This window comes from Frieseomelitta varia, unplaced genomic scaffold, assembly GCF_011392965.1.
Source record: "Frieseomelitta varia isolate USP_RPSP 00005682 unplaced genomic scaffold, Fvar_1.2 scaffold_873, whole genome shotgun sequence".
NCBI lineage: Eukaryota > Metazoa > Arthropoda > Insecta > Hymenoptera > Apidae > Frieseomelitta > Frieseomelitta varia.
In genome coordinates this window covers 287004-307569 of record NW_025110671.1, presented here as the reverse complement: position 1 = coordinate 307569, position 20566 = coordinate 287004, and the positions used below count along the sequence as shown (strand labels likewise).

The 20566-nt window shown below is 31.4% G+C and overlaps 1 protein-coding gene across 2 annotated transcripts in view; it reads left to right on the top strand.

Annotated features, from left to right (window-relative positions):
• The first annotated feature begins 118 nt into the window (after positions 1–118).
• Positions 119–20566, top strand: part of LOC122536844 (ATP-binding cassette sub-family G member 1-like) — a 28722-nt gene continuing 8274 nt past the window's right edge. The window contains exons 1-5 of one of the 2 annotated variants that reach the window (XM_043669558.1): positions 119–264; positions 12642–13017; positions 18260–18377; positions 19847–20042; positions 20336–20483. In XM_043669558.1, coding sequence (XP_043525493.1) covers positions 12798–13017; positions 18260–18377; positions 19847–20042; positions 20336–20483 — 682 coding nt within the window. In that variant the 5' untranslated portion in view covers positions 119–264; positions 12642–12797. Of the gene's footprint in view, positions 265–12636; positions 13018–18259; positions 18378–19846; positions 20043–20335; positions 20484–20566 lie in introns of both variants that reach the window. The other variant, XM_043669557.1, reaches the window with a different exon arrangement.

The following is a 20566-nucleotide window of genomic DNA, read 5'->3' as shown; positions in this document are numbered from 1 at the left end:
CGCTTGCGCACAAAAAAAAAAGAGAGAGAGAGAGAGAGAGAGAGAGAGAGAGAGAGAGAGAGAGAGAGAGAGAGAGAGAGTGAGAAATGAAAGAGGGCAGCTCGTAACAACGACAACGACATAGTCAGTCTTCAACGAACTTTCGTATATATGGGTCGTTTTCTTTGAACGTCATCGGCCACATCTCGTATTGCTTTCTGAATATTCATATAAAAGTTCATCTGTAAATAAGTTCTACACCTTAATAATCCCTATACTGATAAGGTAAGATGATCAACGTTCAATCTTAACAATATACGTTTATTGACATTCAATATTCACATGTATAATTATAAGATTTACAAGTCGCTTTTAATTGTAACAAAATGCATTACGTTATGTATTCGTTCTCTTGTTCTCAGAAAATTTAAGCTATGAAAATAGATTGACGTGCCCACGTGAGCTTGTCAATTGTTTTGATTGTGGAACGAACTGCCAACCTTTTGTTTTTTCTTAGCTTTTCTAGCGATAGTTCCCTTTTTTTTCGTATCTCATCCTCGGCATTCAATCCATATACATAAATCATATTGCTCTAATTAAACATACAGGAATGTAGCGTAGTTGAAAAGGTAGAAATTTATACACAATTTCAATTAGTTGCAGGATGCAGATGTAGGAAATTCTTATTGAAAACGTACGATTATTCGTGAACTTCATCAATTAGTATTTTGTCAGTTACTTTAGCAATTCATCAATTACGATCAATCGACTTGAGGACTGAGACATTTTCATACGATAAAAATAAATTTTCTAAAATTAATAAAATAAATAATAAGGTTAAAATAAAGTTATATGGTTAATAGTATGTAAAGTTAAATAAAATAAAATAAAGTTACAGCACATATTTAATAAATTAATATCAATTGTCATTGTCTTATGAAAGGCTATAGAACATAGAATTAAGGACAGTATTCCTACATTTATATAATATAGTTCGCGAACCAATGAATATAATAAAATTCATAGTATAGACCTTGAAGCATTTGCATAAAAATTTGTCAGTGATTGAAAACAGACTAGATCGCTGCATATGTATGTATATACAATCCAACCTGAGTTGTAGGATGGTTTTATTTATAGGCTTCGATCGATCAATGTAATTGACGAGAATGATCGTCTAGAGACGATAACGTTTGTGAAACGATATTCAATAAAATGTTAACACGTTATGTCGTGTATACGTATGTATGTTCGTTTCATTTTTCACAATCGAGAACTTCAAGTGGAAATTGACATACGTATTATGTAACATTTTTGCTACACTTTTGCAAAAGATCTATTTTATTCGTATATGTTGTAAATATTGATAGAAAATAGAATAGTCTGACGAGAACGAAGTTCCGAGTGCGCCTTGGCAATTTCTACGTCCGCGTTTCACCAGTTACGTGATTAACCGTGGCAAAGTCACGGTTTCCAGGTCTAGATCCGTATCGAATTATTGGGCAAGAGTTGAATTATTTATAACTGACCATCTTTCGTCTGTAAATATAATTATATTTGACAACAATGTCTAACGACATTAAAGGTATCATCAAGTATATTGAAAATTTGCGGGATAAAATTTTTGATTCAAATTAAAAGAAAAGTTCATGAAATTGTGAATTTGTCAGATTTGTTTTACTTATACAATCTAAATTTTAGCGTGTATTTCTGACATCATTGATGACAAAACACAAATAAATTTCCAAACGTTATAAGATACTATTATCAGTACAATCGTAAAAATGTTTGCCCGAATTTCATCTTTCTTATCAATATCCGATGTTAATCTTGAACACACCCTGAATTAATCAGTATTAATCGCGTGTAAAATAGTATTATACTTAAAGTATAAATAGTATTATACTTAAAGTATAAATAGTATTATACTTAAAGTATAAATTCAAATTAAAAAAGATTCGCAGTTGACGTAGCAAGCGTTTTTCTTGTTTCGTCCGTGAATATGTAAACGATATAATTTTTGCTCCGCTTTTTGTCACTGTTATTTTTTTCTCCGACAGTGATAATGTGTACCGCATGTATATCATCGTATAGTCATGACGTACAATTATTCGATACAACTTAAGCAAAGAATATTGGTAATCGGACGAGCTTTTCAAAAATTAAAATACGTACGAAAACATTACTTAAATTGTTCCCCCTTTGGGAACAATATGAAAAAAGTACATGTAAGACTTAGAAATCTTTTAAAGATTTTTTTTAAAAACGAAAATTTTTTTTTTACGAAATTTAAATTACCCAATACATGTATGTATTATACGTATAATTTTCATCACGAAAGAGAGAATCGACGATAAAATTTTCCTTTGGCTCGAACATCCAAAGCTTTTCATATTTCTTTCGCCGAATTTTGATTGTTATTATAAAAATCATGATCGTTTTATCTTTGTAGAACGCCTCATTGAAATAAAGAACCGGGGCATTCTAGAGAAGTCGTAGTTTCCTTGTACGTCAATATATGAAACGGCGTATGCGCTTTATGAAATTTAAATTTTTTGTTATTCGTGAAATGGCAAACGATTGCGTTCATCATTTATCACCTATTTACATATATATATGGAGAACTATGGATCCTCGCAAAAAGTTACTACCGTTGCATAAATTATTCAGAATGAAGTCTTATAAAGGTCAAAAATTATTTCAGTCATCTTCTAAGTAGTAACAAAATATAAAATAAGTTACATGTAAATTGAATGATAAAAATTTTGCAAGTTCAGATTTTTAATTTCGAAACTTTATTTGAAATAATTGATGAATTATTTCATTTCAAATAATCTAGTGTAATTTTTCATTGTGATTTTAAATCATCTACTGTAACATTTAGAATCTCGCATGTAGAAAATTTTCAATACTTATGACTTCTGTTACATTTCCAATAAAAAAAAAAAAAAAAACGATTCGCCGCTTCTTTCGGTGTCGTATTATGATAGTCAGTCAGCAATGAAAGAATAACATTTAATGAAATTAGAGTCTTGACAGGAAACCTGACTGCGTTCTGGTCTGCTAATTAACCAGAAAAGATGCGGAATTGCACGAAACGCGAAGCTCAAGTTACGGTTCGATTTGATTTTCTCTTTAATATCATTTTAAATAACTTCAGCTAACTTTTTATTTCAACTCTTTGACTGCAGCAGCTAATATATATATTAAACAAGTTTAATATTTTTTATTCTTGTTTTATTTAAGTTGCTTGTTTGGTGAAAATGGGATTTTCTATAAATAGAGATACGCCATTTGTCCTGATATTTATGTCCGGAGATATTCTTCAAAAAAATTTTCTGTAGTAATTTTCTTGTCTTGCTGTTCCAACATCAATCATCTGTGTTCTCCTATTTATGCATTCGATAATTCAGGGTAATTATAATTTATACTGATGCAATGGATAGCAATGCATTTGCATTTCCTCTAAAAACGATTTTTAAGTGTTACGTTTTATCAAATCGATCAAAATCAGTTCAGATGCAAACGCAGTTAATACATCCGATATAATCCAAGTTATCGCATTACACATTATTGCGATTCTAATATTTAAAGCATAGAAAGACGTTAAAGGCGACTATGCTTCCGGAACGAAGTCCGGAATTTTAATACCCTGTGCCCTGGATTTGTCGCTTTATAAATAGTAGCCCTTCCCTATCAGGCGCATGCGCGTTAGACAGATGCGCAAGACCCATGCGCACCCGCCTCGTATAAATACATTGAAAAATCGCATTTAAAATATAGACACTGTTTTATATTTGCTTTGTCCAGTCAAAAATCTCTGACACTTGAGAAATCCCCTTTAAAAACCTCGAACATATTTGTGAGGTACTCATTTCCATTTCCACTGATATTTATAACTTGATACTTTTGCTACGTTATATTATTCGTACTCAATGGGATTTCAATTCTTCGTATTGACTAGAACAAAAATATTACCATTAACATTACACAAGATTTAGAAACTGGAGCGTGACTTCGTATTCGTTTCGCTTCTATGCGCGAAAAATGACGGAAGAAAGAAAACACAGCATAATACACAGCTCATTATGCTGTGCAGACTGGAAAATTCTTGATGTTACAAAATTGCACATAGCAGGCGAACTACAGTAGTTTTTATTATAATAACCGATTATATTATGCCGTGATTGGCGTAAATTATTTATTGATTATTGAACATCTGAAGATAATACTTTGTGTGGCCTATTGATTCCGCAATTTTCAATTCAATTCATATCAGTGGTATATTGCTTGAAAACATGATCATTCTTCAAGGATTATAACTTGCGACTACGACTGATAAATAAACAAAGCCAAAAGTTCTATTTGTTGAAAATGTTAGCATAATTTAATGAAGAATTTCATTAAGAATTTCGTAGACTGGAGATTTTATCAGGTTTTTTCACTCTCTGGTTTGAAGGAGAGAGAATAGAATTTTAACTGAATTATTTTTATTATTCTTTGCCCTTTACTTACTTAGAATTGAAACTTTTATCACTGTGCGTATCGTCATTATTTCGAGTATGCTCGCTTGTTACCAGGGGATAACCTTGCACGATTGTAGAACTTTCTAAAAATATAACGTGAAATAAGATTTACTTTCTTTTCCGAAAATAGAGTGAAAGCGATTCCTTTTTTTTTTTTTTTTTTTAACCCTGTCGATGTTTGCTCGAAGTTCAAACAAGATGAAAATGACGAACGAACCAGTAAAACGAAACGGCCGATGATGAAAAACGACATGATAATTTCAGTATTTCATTGGAAAATACACTTGATACTTACAATGATTGGCAAAGGTTTTCAATCCGATGTTTTAAAGAATTTTATGGTCAAAGCAGCGTTTATTTGTCGTACTATTCTCTTCTATTTGTAATTAATGAAAATTATTCTTAAGAATACAGAAAAAAAAAAAAGAAAGAAATTTTAATCCAAGTTTTAGCGTCAGCAGACTTTTAAAAAAAAATTCCTTAGCGGGAATTATTCAGGATCGTCGAATGGTCAGGTTCTATTTGCAACAGAGACTTGTACTGATTGTGGGAATGAGTCAATGAATGGCATTGAGAACGATCCAGGCGCCTGGCGATAGTTGATGGCTCGAAACACGTGTGTAGCTATCGGGTGTTGGAAAACGGCAAACAATTCGACGTTGCGTTACCGAGAAAATAGAGATACCGTTCCTTGAGCATCTGATCACGGAGTGGAAAAGTGGTAGGAAGACTGCGATGTACAAGCGAACTAATCATCTTGCAAAGTCATTAGCCAGCTTTCTCTCTCAGGTTTTTCTAACATACACACACACACACACACACCACTTGCATATTCATAGATGTAATATATATTTATCTGAGTCATATAGATTATTTATATAGATCTGCAGATCCTCTTTTTTTTTCTGAGAAAGCTTTTCAATATTTAAAGAGAGCTTCAACGTTCTAATGTTAAAAAATAAATACAAGACTGTATTGTGTTTGTTTACCAGTTAGGTTTTCGTAATTTTTGAACGGGGGAAGGGAGATTGTTAAGTCGGTTGCGAAACGTTGGCCAGTACGCTACTTTGCGCAAGTATCACTTCACGGATGAGGTAGATACTTTCCATCATTTTCTGCGGCATATCGAAAGCCGCATAACTCTGAATCGTCTCTGCGTTTAAAACAATTGCATCAATCGACCGTGCCTATTAAAACGGCCGTTCACCTGGCTGGCCTCGATTCCGAGCTTCAGTCGACGGGATTTCAAAATTTCTGCTACGTACACCTGAACGCGCAGATACGAATGAAATATTAAATATGAATTTCAGATATATAGTTTCGTTCGAAAAAAACTACTTTTATATTACAAGAAGATAAAAGACAACTCTTTTGAGAAGAAGCACTTTACAGCATATTAAGAAAATCTGAATATCGTACATTCGACGGAATAATCTATAAAGATTCTAAAGAGCATGCTGTTTATTACTATCCTGATATTTTAAAATTTCAACGCAAACTTAAGGGTCACTAAGTAACTCGATTTGAGAAACTAACTCGTTTTTCAGTTTTCGTTTAGGAGTAACGAGGAAAAGCTAGTGCATGTATAACTATCTTCTGATAACGTTGAAGATACGATCCTGCTTGAAAAATTCAAATTTTCCTATCAACGAATAGTTATGTTATGCGAATTGATGACAAAATTACACAATCTTGTAACAAAACAAACATTCGGCTTTCTTTGTCGTGCTATTACTAAACAACGTATGAACTATGACCTTATCCTGAGAGAGGCTGCATAAGTTAATTCATATGTGAATCAAAACTGGTCTAATTTAAAAAAAAAAATCTTCCTATATGTGCATATAGATAGCAGATGTTCAATGTTCAACGTTTATAATCGCGCGTTAGTAATCACAGCGAATGTTAGTAATTGAATGAAATGAGAGATATGTTAAAATGATCATGGCCACGTGTAATATACAAGGAAATATTCTCGAAACGAATTAATTCTGTCGAAAACAAACGTGTCGGATAAAAATTGAGTGGCTTCGTCTGTAAAAGAGTATCAAACTATTTACACCGAAAGAACCATATAGTCCAGCGGATATTTTAATTAAAGTAATTCAAAGTACTGCTCGTAGAGTATCGAATTTGTCTATAATAGCAGCATCAGTAATAAACAGGGGATTGTGTAACGTTTATTATTTATTGCGATTAGAATAAAATAAATATTTATTTCACTGTTGCACAAAAAAGTTATTACAAAATGAGCTCAAAGGCGATGACATCTAAATATTTTTCCAATCTAATTCTTGAAAAATGTTTCACACTGCTATCAGTGCAATTCTTCGACAATTTATTGACGCATCGTCTTTGGCGATCGTTGATACATCAACAACAATAGATTTTAATTTTTAAAGTACGGCCACGTACAAGAATCCAATGGGTTCGAATCTGGTGAATAAAAACAAAACATCATCCTAAAGAGTATGAAATTGAACAAAGAAATTCGACTCTGAACAAGTGTCGCACTACAGTATTTTAGTTAAAAACTTTACTAAAATACACCACAGTATTTTAGTTGAAAACTTTACTAAAATACACCACAGTATTTCAGTTGAAAACTTTACTAAAATACAACACAGTATTTCAGTTGAAAACTTTACTAAAATACACCCCAGTATTTTAGTTAAAAACTTTACTAAAATACACCACAGTATTTCAGTTAAAAACTTTACTAAAATACACCACAGTATTTCAGTTAAAAACTTTACCAAAATACACCACAGTATTTCAGTTAAAAACTTTACCAAAATACACCACAGTATTTTAGTTAAAAACTTTACTAAAATACACCACAGTATTTTAGTTAAAAACTTTACTGAAATAAAATACAGTATTTTAATAAAATTAATTAAACTTGATCTTTAAACGCCTTCTGCGGATCATCGTTAAGAAATGAAACTGTCGATTGCATCAAATTAACGTAATAACTTCGAAATCATTCAACGTTTGCCTAAAACATTCTTTGACACGATCAATCGTTTCGAAAATCATTTCAATTTTTAATCTTCAGTGACTCACCCGGTATACACGTGTCGTACATTCAATGACTTCAATTGCAATCGCACATAGCGTATGGCAAACGTTCAACGTGACTGGACACTTAGTCAGCATTTCATGTAACGCACAGTACATATATGTATGTATACATGTGCGTATATACATATGTATTTTGCATTTTGAATGTAGTTTTGTTCGAGTTGTATCAATGGCACACTCTTGTTTTCATTATTATTCGAAAATTATAAAGTATAAAGAAAGGACAGACGGAGAGATAAGGAAAGTAATCAGACGAAAGAAAATGATTCGTTTCGGTGGAAATTTATTCGAGATACCCGTGTGATTCAGTGTTCTAAATGAACGACCTAAGGTCAGGGTACTTTTATAATTAATTTTTCTCGGCACGTATAATTGTGAAGGCTCCTATCAATTAAAGAGTTTATCAACTATTAATAAGTCACTGACAAATCTCCTCATTAGTATTTTCAATGTCACTTGATAATTTGTACATTTTCCTTGTACACTTTTTTGCGTCGCATCGAGTTTTCTAAAATTTTTAATTCTTGCTGTTGTTCAATTCTTCCAGATTTTAATACTGGGGCATTTATTCTAAATGCCCTTTTGAAAAATACATTTTATAAAAATATCTTTGAATAGTGAGAACATTTCGTTTCTCGTCAAATTCAAGCGATTAAGATTTATTCTGAGAATTTTTAATTTAATAAAATCTTTGATTTAATTATAAAATTATGGCAGGATCGCGTGTTTCAAATTTCACGCGACTGAAATTTCCAGCGATGGATTAAACGCAGCAACAATTATTCATTTGAAGGAGCGTGTCGAGATAATAATTTCTAGACCTTCATCAATTATCGTACAATGCTATATTTCAAAGTCGTGAAATAACAATAAGTCTTGGCCTTGGAATGTGATATGTGCATCTGTTTCATTTATTGTAATGTTTATTAATTGATTATACATGTACACACGAGTGCTGGTGGTCGTACATACAAATTATATATGTTAAATCGTATAATTAATATAATATTAAAAATAATAACGAATATAATATTAAATATAATTATATTTATTATTATATTATTATATTTTTTGGCTTTGTTAAACTAACTTGTTTTTAAATTCAACTATAGTAAAATGACGTATATAGAATATCCTAGAGTTGGCATTTGTGCTATCATGCATTTTGTCAACTTCTTATCGCTTCTTTTCTCATACTTTGTTTAGCCTTCAAATCCTCTTTACGTCGGATTATCTTTCATCATCATTCGTTACTTTTTTTATTGCTCGTAACGAGCAGCCGTTTGTCAAATTGACAGAAAGAAACTGAAACGGAAAAATAAAAGGTGTTGCTCTAACTTAATCCATTAAGGGCCGAGCGACGAAATTAAATAATGCGCGAAGTTACGTAAACGAAAAATTATTAAACAAACGTGGCTAAAATAAATTGCCAGGTCGCAACAATATTCAAATTGAAGTACAAATTAATGCAATTGATTACTAGTTATACAATTATACATAATATATAGATCAGCACGTAGCTTATATAACGTTATATAACTTATCAGAGCACTGTGCGTCAAATTCATCGAAGTTTTGCGAACATTGTAAAACTTACACGAGAAGATCATAATAACAGAATATTAAACAATAGAATCCTTGGGGTTCCTCTTTTTCTCTGGTTGTTAAAACAACGGAATTTTCTACTATAAACCGATTGCAAAAGATTTGCAATGTAGGGCGAATCGTACAAGGAAAAGGGGACTAGAGATAAGAATAACACACGACAGTATTAATTCCATGATAATTCTGATAATTAAACATAATTAACGACGCTCGACACTAATTGTACAATAACATTTAATGTGAGACAATTGTAAGTAAATCATCGAGATCAGTCTCTCCCTCTTTTTCTCTCCCGTTAAACTTGAAACAATGTATACTTCTATTATTTTAATATTATTTTTATTATTATTATTTCAATTTGCTCTATTCCCGATATTTCGGCTTCATTCCCATTTCTGCGATCTCGTTATTTCTTTTGTTGGGCGTTTTTTTTTTTTCTTTTTTTCTTTGTGATGATTCTTTCTGATGAACCCGCTGACTTATGCGGGACGAAGTTCGAACTTGTAATAACGATGACACGTACTCGGTTACGTATAATACCGTGGAAAAATCTCGCGTTGGTCGTAACTCGCGCGCGTCAGTCGTAAATTGTGCAAATAAATATATTTATCAATGAAATTGAAAAGCTGGAATTTAAAAGGAGAAATCGTTTTCACATCCAACGAGATGGATATTTCGTGTGAAAAGCACGAGTTATATGTTCTATTTTTTTACGAAAGGATGACTTTAAAATTTCAAAGTATACTTTCAATCAATTCACGTTAACATTCTATTTGATTTTTCTATTTAAAGATGATTAGATTGCAGATTTTTGCATTTATGTATTTATTTATGCAGAAGAAACTTAGCTGAAATAGAAGAGAATAGAAATTCTCTGTATATATTGTAATAAATAGTCTACTTTAGATATTGCCGGCGTATTATATTCATTTCGCATCTTAAAATTTCCTATATATATATATATATATATATATATATAAAATTTGCTATATAAATGCAGTTTATTAATTAATCTCAAAATTAAAAGATCAACGGACCATAACTTATCAAGTTGTTCTCATGTGTATTTCCTATAAAAAAAAAACAAAATTAAAAGTAATTTATAAAAATGAGAGGTTTATTTCTTTTAAGAATTTTTGTATGATACATAGTTCTTCGAATTTTCCGTTGTCTATGGACAATTTGCATCAGCGTCTAATTTATCTGACATATCTACTTTTAATGCTAATTGTGGGGAAACCACACGATGATGAATTTATCACACTTACACTATGATTGACAACGATATTTTTACTATGTTCGCAAGAAAAGTTACCACAAGTATTAATGATTGAAGCACATCAATTCTCTTCAAGTTCAAGCTGATTAATTTAACTTTAATTTCTCTTCTTCGAATTTATTTAAACTTTAATGCCAAAAAGATTGATGCTTTTATATTTAACTTTTTACATTTAAAATCTTCCTTGCTATCGCTTAAAAGCAGCAAAAGTGATAAATATTCGTTTGACTGTGGAGTAATAAATTTCAGAAGCCAGCGTGGTATATTCCAATGATATATAATATTATGCATTTTATATCATTAAATAAAAGCTACACCTTTAATAATACATTGTACAGTGTTCATTTGACTTCAAATTTTAAAGGGAATTTTGTATATTATTTTATCGATTTTTCCATCGTCTTTTGTTTTGTGAAGTTAGTCAATCTTGCAAATGAACGTACGTATAGCAATAAATATACTACAAGCAATAAGTTTTAACACAAGATATCTACTCGTATCACACCTCATTGAACAGTGAAGTGAAAGGAATGAAAAGTCGCTTAATAGACAGCCAATCCAATATTTAAAGTAGCTGTCATTCGTTTTAGCAACATTTAATGTACATTATAAATTTCTGGCTAGAATCCAGTTTCAAGGACAGACCGTGCCAACACTTTGCCAACACTTTCCCAACCTTCTTACAATGTTAGCCAGTTACACAGAGTATTATGCTTATTATACTGTGCAATCCCATGCAATTAGAACAAGCTACAGCTTCTGATAGAAGATGGAAAAGAGATAAAAAAATGTCATTGTAAAATTCTGCAACTTGAATATATTTTGCAAGTAGAATTGTGGAATATTTTTATGCGTCAGTCAATGGATTCTGCACAAAAATATATTAAGACGTTTGGATCAAAAATTGACTAGTTTTTATTAAGACGTTTTAACTTTAACTCTGCAAAATTTAGTATTTGAAAGAGGAAGATGGATCTACTTTGTATAGAAAATCAAAAAAAAAAAAAAAAGACACACATACACACATGATGAATTAATGTATAGTTTTATTTTAAAAGATAGTGATGAAATTAAAACATAATCAATTCCTGATTGGAACACATGTATGTAGATCATGTGTCATTCGAAATATTTTTCAATTTTTGATTCTTCTATCGTTTCGGAACACTTGTGCCAGTTGCGCAGGACATGGTATACCATACATATACCAGCGACTGTTAACTTTACGTATACTTTCACTACTACATCAGATAAGATCGTGGCAATCAAGTTCACTCTCAATGTCCCTCGAAGCTAAAAAGTGATTGATCCTTTAGTAACGTTACGTAATATAGTACCATGATCTGAAGTAAGCTACTCATTATAACATACAACATATTCCCAATTAAGTTATATTTCTTCATTCGTACTTATAAAAAAATACCAATTTACACAAACAGTTCTGTAGTTTTGCTGTATATATTATATTATTATATTATAACATAATAATATAATAATATATAAAATATATTATATTATGTATTATATTATTATATTGTAACATAATAATATAATAATATATAAAATATATTATGTATTATATTATTATATTATATTATAGTATATATTATACTATTATTTTATATTATGTCTCCGTGAAAGAATATTATATTATTATATTATAACATAGTAATATAATAATATATAAAATATATTATATCTATGATATATACTATATATTATTATATGTACTATGTATATAGTATATATTATATATATATATATATACACTACATATTATTATATTATAATATATATTATACTATTATTTTATATTATGTCTCCGTGAAAGAATATTATATTATTATAAAATAATAATATAATAATATATAAAATATATTATATTATATCTATAATATATATTATTATATGTACTATGTATATAGTATATATATTATATATATATATATATACACTACATATTATTATATTATAATATATATTATACTATTATTTTATATTCCGTGAAAGATCGCAAGAAGAGAATAAGAACTACGAATTTTTTAATTCGCTCGCATTCTCATACCGGTTTCCTCTGCTAGTTCGTCTATACATTTCTATTACGTTATTGTAAACAATCGTATTACGTATTAATTGTATCCATTGGCTTTTCTTTTGTTGCAGAACAGCGAGCGATTACAACATAATGCGTAAACAGTAATCGGCCGAGACCGCGAGTCGGAAAGGATCGATCGGGATCATTGATGCGATGCTAGATATACGATAACGCAACGGAAGGAAACTCGTGAAAAGAAGAAACCACCGATTCGATAGTTCGTCGAACAATGACTGCTTCTGCTCATTGTTCACCGTCCCGGTCATCGTTAAGCTGCTGCCAGTTCGATCATAACAGCCACGATGACGTCCACGAGGTGGCAATCGCCGCGAAGGACAACTATTTCATAGAAGACAAATACTCTTTCCCGAAAAGACCCGAGGTGAATCTCACATTCTACGACATCCGGTACAGAGTGAAACTATGGAACCTCCGACAGTTAAGGCCCAGTAAGTTAACGTTGACATTATTTATTTCGTTTCGTTGCAGAGAAGCCAGACAAAGAGGTTAATTCGAACAGTTTGGAAATCGATCACAAGAGATAGATTAGATTTCTTTATCAATGAAGGTCAGAAAATCAATGAATCGAATTTCTGTAAATTGGTTCTGTAAGATTAGTTTCTGAACAGCGGTACTTGAAACGGATTTGTCGGACGACGATGTTAGTGTTGTACGTAACTCTTTCGATTATACTACTATTATAGTGTAATCATCCAAACAGGCACACAACGGATGATCTAAATATATAACAACGATCATTGCTCCATGTTTTTTAGTCTTTGAACTGAAAACTCAATACGATTTCCTTTATCGTCTCCTTGCTATTTGAATTTATATCGGAGATTTGTTGTTGAATTTGATGAACGACGTCATCTTTTGTAGCTCCAGAGACTTGTGTACATCTTTCACAGTTTTATTCATTTATAACAATAATGTGAAAGGAAAAAAATTCGACGTAGTTTATTGGCACGTGTAATATCTGTTTTGCGGATTTTTTTTCGTTTCATGTTTCGAAGCATTAACGTATCTCCCTAATCGAATTAGACGTGCACAAAAAGTTATCGATCATCGACTTCCGGATGTATCGCAGCTTTTTCCCTTCCACATGCAAATTCACCTTAACGTCGCGAGTATCGCCTCGTGGCTACATGTTTCCCAGAATTAAAAAAACAATGTCGTAATTACATCCGATTATAATCATCGATATGTAAGTGTAAGTTTTTCAATATTTCGAACTCTGCAAACAAATGTTTTTTTTTTCTTTTTTTTATTTAAAGAAATTATGAATAAAACTAACTCAATCGACGTCTTAGGATTATATTTATGCCAATGTGTACGTATGTATGTTGCATACTAATAGATATCTACTCTCGAGAAACAAGAATGTTAAAACTGTCAATAGACACAGTAAAAATATATATACAGGGTGTTTCGTAACTTGTGGAACCCACTTTGGGAACTGAATTACATACGCCTAAAAATAATGAAAAAAAAGTCATATGAATAATATATGTCCTATCTGTCTTCGTTTATGAGATATAATGAATTTTTTGTTTTAATTACTTCTACAAAAGATGCTCGAAATTTGAAGACAAGCCTGCACGCGTCTTGTTATTGATCTGGTTACTCTCTCTATCATTCCTGGTGTTTCTCGAATTTGTCGGAAGCCTTGCTCTATTCTATTTCGTAGTATTTCAGCATGTTCAATCGACGTTGCGTGTACAATAGATTTTAAATGTCCCCACAAATGAAAATCCAATGGATTCAAATCCGGAGACCGAGCAGGCCGTGCAATAGGACCTCCACGACCAATCCATTTATTTGCAAAGTGTTGATTTAAAAATAGCCTAGCCACTCGGCTAAAAATGCGGCGGAGCTCCATCATGCATAAACCGCATACGAAGTCTAATATCGACTGGAAACTTCCTCTAACGTTTCGTGTAAACGCGTGCTCAAAAAAAAATCAACGTACTTTGTGGCTGTTAGTTTCCCATCAAGAGAAAAAGGTCCAATTAAAAATTTATCAATTATTTCCTGCCCATACGTTTCAACTGAACTGGTGTTGATGTCTTGAATGCACAATAACGTGTCGGTTTTCTTCATCCCAATTATGATTATTATGAAAATTGAATCTACCATCGCTGGTAAAACTAGCTTACTAAAGTTTGCTCTGTTTATAAAATTCATTGTATAAACGATGACAGATAGGACATATGTATATTTACATGACTTTTTTTTCATTATTTTTAGGCGTACAATCAGCTCCCAGAAGTGGGTCCCACAAGTTACGAAACACCCTCTATATATATTGACGCTTTTGAATAACGAAATATATGATGACACACGCACGTTATCAGTGCACATTCCTCTGTTTTCAACTCTGTTTAACTATGTTTCCCGCGAGTGGAATGAAAGTTTCTCAAACGTGGCGAGGAACATGTCCATTCGTTATAAATTTTCTTCAAAAGAGTACAAAGTCGCGAACGAAAGTAGGTTAGTTGAGGTTCATCAAACGGGCATCGTGACGATGCACGACTACCGGAACTTATTACGCCTACCAAACGTTGAAGACTATCACATATCGCACGAACCATGTTTCGTTATTTTTTTTATTTTTCATCAAGCCGTATCGCATAATAATCGAACGTAACAGTGGGGAAAGCACTGAGAATACGAAAATGTAGCTTTTACTTTTTATAAATTTCTGTATAATTTTCTTCCATTATCATTGCATTATTATTGTTGCATTGTAATGTAAACGAAGACGCAAATAAGGAAAAACTGGAAGTGAACGAGGCAGTCAGTTGGATACAAATGAAAATATCTGCGAGATTAAATTATTTTTTCAAAAAGTGTTTGATGGTCCATTTTTCTTTTTTTTTTTTTTTTCTTCGCTTACGATGGGATTATTGCATTAAGCTTCCGTTTAAAAGTACGAAGTTCGAGGACTCGTGTGCTCGACGGCTCTGTCAAGGGGATTTCATCTTCAGCCGAACCAGTTGGTTCCGCGCGTTTCACCACTTTTTAGCGTATTGAACGTTGAGAGAAAGTAATGCTCGATGTGATCCCGAGAGCAGCGAAGAAAGTTTTAAACGGAGAAAGTTTACATTGAACATTTCGAACAGGCTTCGCCCGTTATTAGAAGCTAGCAGAAAGTATTATTACGAACGGAACAAGAAGTACGTAATGTTCAGAAGTGCATGGACTATTTAAAGTGAAGATCTCATTAAATTAGGTTAGATTAGTTGCGTAAGTTAATAGAATTATTCCTTATCTTTGTCCCAGTTAAGTTTTTATGTCCGTTGACCTTGCTTTTCGCAAGCAAAAAAGCTTTTAAAAAAGCTTCGAGAAACTGGTAACGAGAAGGTTTTACTGATCTTGCCGATTCTTTCCGTATTTTTTCAGGAGAAATAGATTTTTCGGTAATAAAAAAAACGTAATAAAAGCGGATAATATTAATCGCAATTGTATGTTGTACTATATTACGACTACAGTACATAATAGAAACGTGTGGTTAGATAATATTAAATCATACAGTATATATTGTACTATATTATGGCTGCGCTATCTTAATGACTGCATTATCTTCAAATGCCACATTATCCGATTTACATATATGTACGTACTACTTTTCAGCGTACGTCTTTTTCATAAAAACATGTAAACGTTTGCAACTTGTGCAAAAATTCAGCGTTTGCCGGGCATTCATATTCATGGCACGTGTAAAGCCAAAGAAGAAGAAGAAGAAAGAAAAAAGACGAAACCGACACGTATGTACGTCATGTAGACGCTATCGTCACGCATGCATTAATTTTCAAACGGAAATTGACTGTATTATTATTCCTAATACGGGCAAGCGTTAAAAAAAAAAAATCAATCACGCCGTCCAGAACATTTATTCCATGCTATTTTACTTATTAATGATAATTGCAACATGGTCCAGTATAAGTCAATTACAACTCAATTATTTCATTCGTTTGTAATTTAACTTCTCTCAGTGATTTCGTGAGTGTAATCAGAAACCTATTCGATTGTATTATTTTTTTAAACTTTCTGTACTCATAGAGCCACAAATTGACTATACCAATTGTTTTCACCGTGTTGAGAATATAACGAAGAGATTGATAATAATAATATTAATAACCCTGTGAATTGTTATAAATCACAGAAATTATAGAAATTATGCGAATATCGTTGTGAATATCGTTGCAAATTAATTAATATTTACTACTTAGAAAAATATTTTTCTAGAATAGGTTGTGGATTTTTTTACAGATTTTAATTTCAATTCTTATCACTAATACTGCATGAAGTGGATGTTAATGAATGTTTTATTATACACAATATAGAAACTTTTGACACGAGTTTTCTCGGTACGGAAAAACTTTATGGATGAATACTGCTGCTATACTGAATGAATTATCGTCAATTACAATTATTTGCATTTTCAAATAGGTGTCCGATACGTTCGGTCAACAGTATGCATCAACTTTCAATGATAAATTTCTTTTTTTCGCTTCTCAATTAAATACGAGTTGATAGATCGATTAATAAACTCGACTACGGTTGAATTATGACAAGAAATTACCACGATTAATTACCTGAGTAATTGGACTTAAATTGAAATTGGACTTAAATTAATTTTATGATAAATTATTTATAATCTTGTAACAAGACTTCTTGTTTGATAATTAGTTGTTTAACAATAATTTGTATCTTATTTGTTGATAATGATCTTTCTAAGAAAAAAAAAAACTTGTCACCATGAATAGCAATTAACGAGAAGCTGTTTCATGCAGCAATGAATCACGCCGTGATTACTATGACATTTTAGAGAATATGCGAGCCGAGTTTCTCGAAAGTCGAAGTCTTCTCCTGAAGAACAAGAAATATTTCAAAGGTGAAGTTTTGTTAAAAAAATGTTCGATTAAGAATTAAGTAGTAATTAGCAATAGTAAATTGACAGAGCTGCAAGTAATTTTTCACTCACTCCGAGTCCAAATAAATGCACCACGGTTTAACTGTAGTTGATTGAAGTCTTCGAAGCTTCGTTGAAATTTAAGCCCCCAGCTCGACTTCATTGAATTCGCTCCACTTACGTGCAATCTAGCATTTAATGGAAGCCATTGAAACTCATCCTATTTTATCGTTCGTTGACTCTTCTACGAACAAATATTCCTTGAAATACATCAACAGAATTATTACAGTCTCAATGTTCTTTCTTCATCATTCGCTGTTAAACAGCATAAATTTAAATAACATTTCTGTAGTTACTACAGCGCAGTTATTTAAATTCAAGGATCACTACGAAGAAATCTTTTCTTCCACGTACATTTAACACTAGAACTACCAATGACCAAAGCATAATATTTGTGACGAAGAAATTAAAGTGCATTAAAGATACAAGTAGAAATTAGTAATACTATAAAGAACACAAACTTCTGTTAATATGTTTTATTAAAAATCACTCGAATATCTAAAAAATGCGCTGTTACAAATAAATGAAATTTCCATAGGAAATTATAAATTAGTCATTTTGACTACTCTGGTAGTTCTAGTGTTAAGAAAATTAATTATATTTTGAAACACAGAGATTCAGGAATTCTATTAATTATCATTATGATTTTTAACGTAATCTATTTTTCAAATGCAAACTAATTAGTTCTCCTTTTTTTTCTTCATTTATTGCAGAATCCAAAGAAATTCTCCATGGTGTCAGCGGGGAGTTCAAGGCCGGCGAGCTTGTCGCCATAATGGGACCATCTGGGGCAGGAAAATCAACTTTGTTGAATGTTCTGGCCGGTTACAAGTGAGTGCTTCTTAACTATTTGACAAACTTAAGCCAAGGGCATTAACATAAATTATCGGCTTCTACCAATTGCTAATATACTTAAACGTGAACATGCAGCCAATATAACGCTTATATTAACTGTGTTAATTCATTAGATAGACATGAAAACTGGAACACCCTCTATATTGGACATTACAAACGCTCTTTAAGATTTGAAAAGAATTCGCTTAACGCAATATCTTACTTCTAGGAAATTGAAGGATATTTAACTCTAGTTTGTCCGCTGCTTCAGATCAACTAGATACTGTTTCTAACTTTAAGCAGATATCAAACTTGCATATTCAAAATATTCGAAGTTCACAGAATTGAATGATTTGTAAAAAGAAAAGCTTTCAAAGTTCTTGCAATTTGGATTTACTTAATTAGAGAGATAGAAAATATCATAAACTGAGTATGTATTTTTAGAAATGGATCTCAGCACGTTTCTTTGAAAAAATAGTTTTCTTACTTAGAAGTTTTTCTAATGAATTAACGATCAGCATGTCAGTGACAATGTTTCTTATTCCTAGAATAAGAATTACAAAGCTGAAATTAACATGTTGAACTGTATTTTGTACAACTTACGTGACAATCATTGAAATCAATGACGTCGCAATTTCTAGAACCGGATGGCGGAAGTGTGATCTTGGGATTTCATTTTCTGGAATGCCCTGTTAATGATTAATGAATTCATTAAATCTTGGATAGTTATAAGTAACAATTATATTATAAATTATAATTAAAATGAGATAATATATAACAATTATAAATTATAAATAATATGAGAAAGGAAACTTAAAGAAAATTAAAATATTGATTTGAATAAGAAGTTAATAAAACGTTAACTAATAAAAGGCTATTAGAAAATGATAAGAAACTTAATAATACTTAATTTACTTTTTAAGAAGAAAACTAGATTTTCCAGTATATATCAGGAAACGTTAATTGTACATAAAATATAGTCTAAAGAAGAATAAATATCATCTGTATGCAGACTCGATTGACACGTTTGTGACGTGAAGGAAATCCTGAGTATAAGCTAATAATAAGTCGATTATTTTATACGTCGATGAGTATTTTTATGGAAATAAAAATATTTGAGTGATAATTAATATTTACAACAATGATCTATTTGAAATATTTACATTACATAACATATATACATATAAATATATCCTTTATCAGGAAAAATATTCATAAATGAAATAATTAAAATATAAAGCCCGCCTTCTAATTGAAACAAAAATTTAATATTATTATTATTAGTGTCATGTTTTATTTATCCTTTTTTAAAAATCTTTTTTTAACGATTTTATTGAATATAATAGATGAATCATGAATTTTAATGCGTGGAAATTCGATAATTTTCACTTGTTACGTTTCAGTAATTTTAATTGTGTCATAATATTAAAAAAATATTTAAATACGTTATCGCGAAAATGTTTCAGAGTGAAAGGCGTCGAGGGAAAGATTTTAGTAAATGGGAAAATTAGAGTACCGTATAGCGAGAGGTGGAAGAGGACTTCATGCTATATTCAACAAGAAGCCTTAATGAGAACTAGAATAACCGTGGGAGAAGCCATGACATTAGCCGCACACCTAAAACTTGGCTACAGTATCAATTCAGCCTACAAGCACACCCAAGTGTGTAAACAGTTACATATTACATTACACATTTCGAATTAATGCTAATGTCGTTTTTCAAAATAACGAGTCATCAGAAATAATACTGTTTCGAATTGTGAAGACTTCATTCCTAGACAATTCCTAGAAGAATTAAAAAGAAATTTTTTTTTTAACTTGTCGAACATAAATTTTTCTAATTTAAAAATGTAAAAAGATGTAAAAATCTAAAAGCCTTAATTCACTATTAAATTCAGTTTACGGTAGGAATTAAAATGACAAATGCGTATAATGAAGATATTTTCTGTGATCAGGTTTTGCAACTGTTAGAAATGTTAGGATTAAGCCATTGCTACGACACCCTTTGCGGAAAACTGTCCGGTGGACAAAAAAAGCGACTGGATGTCGCTTTGGAACTTTTAAGTAATCCTTCAGTATTATTCCTCGACGAACCAACTACCGGTAATTACTTTTGCATGATCGCTATTAGATGTTACGTTTAAAATGCCAGGCATGAAAAATGAAAATGCTGTTATTAACTAGCA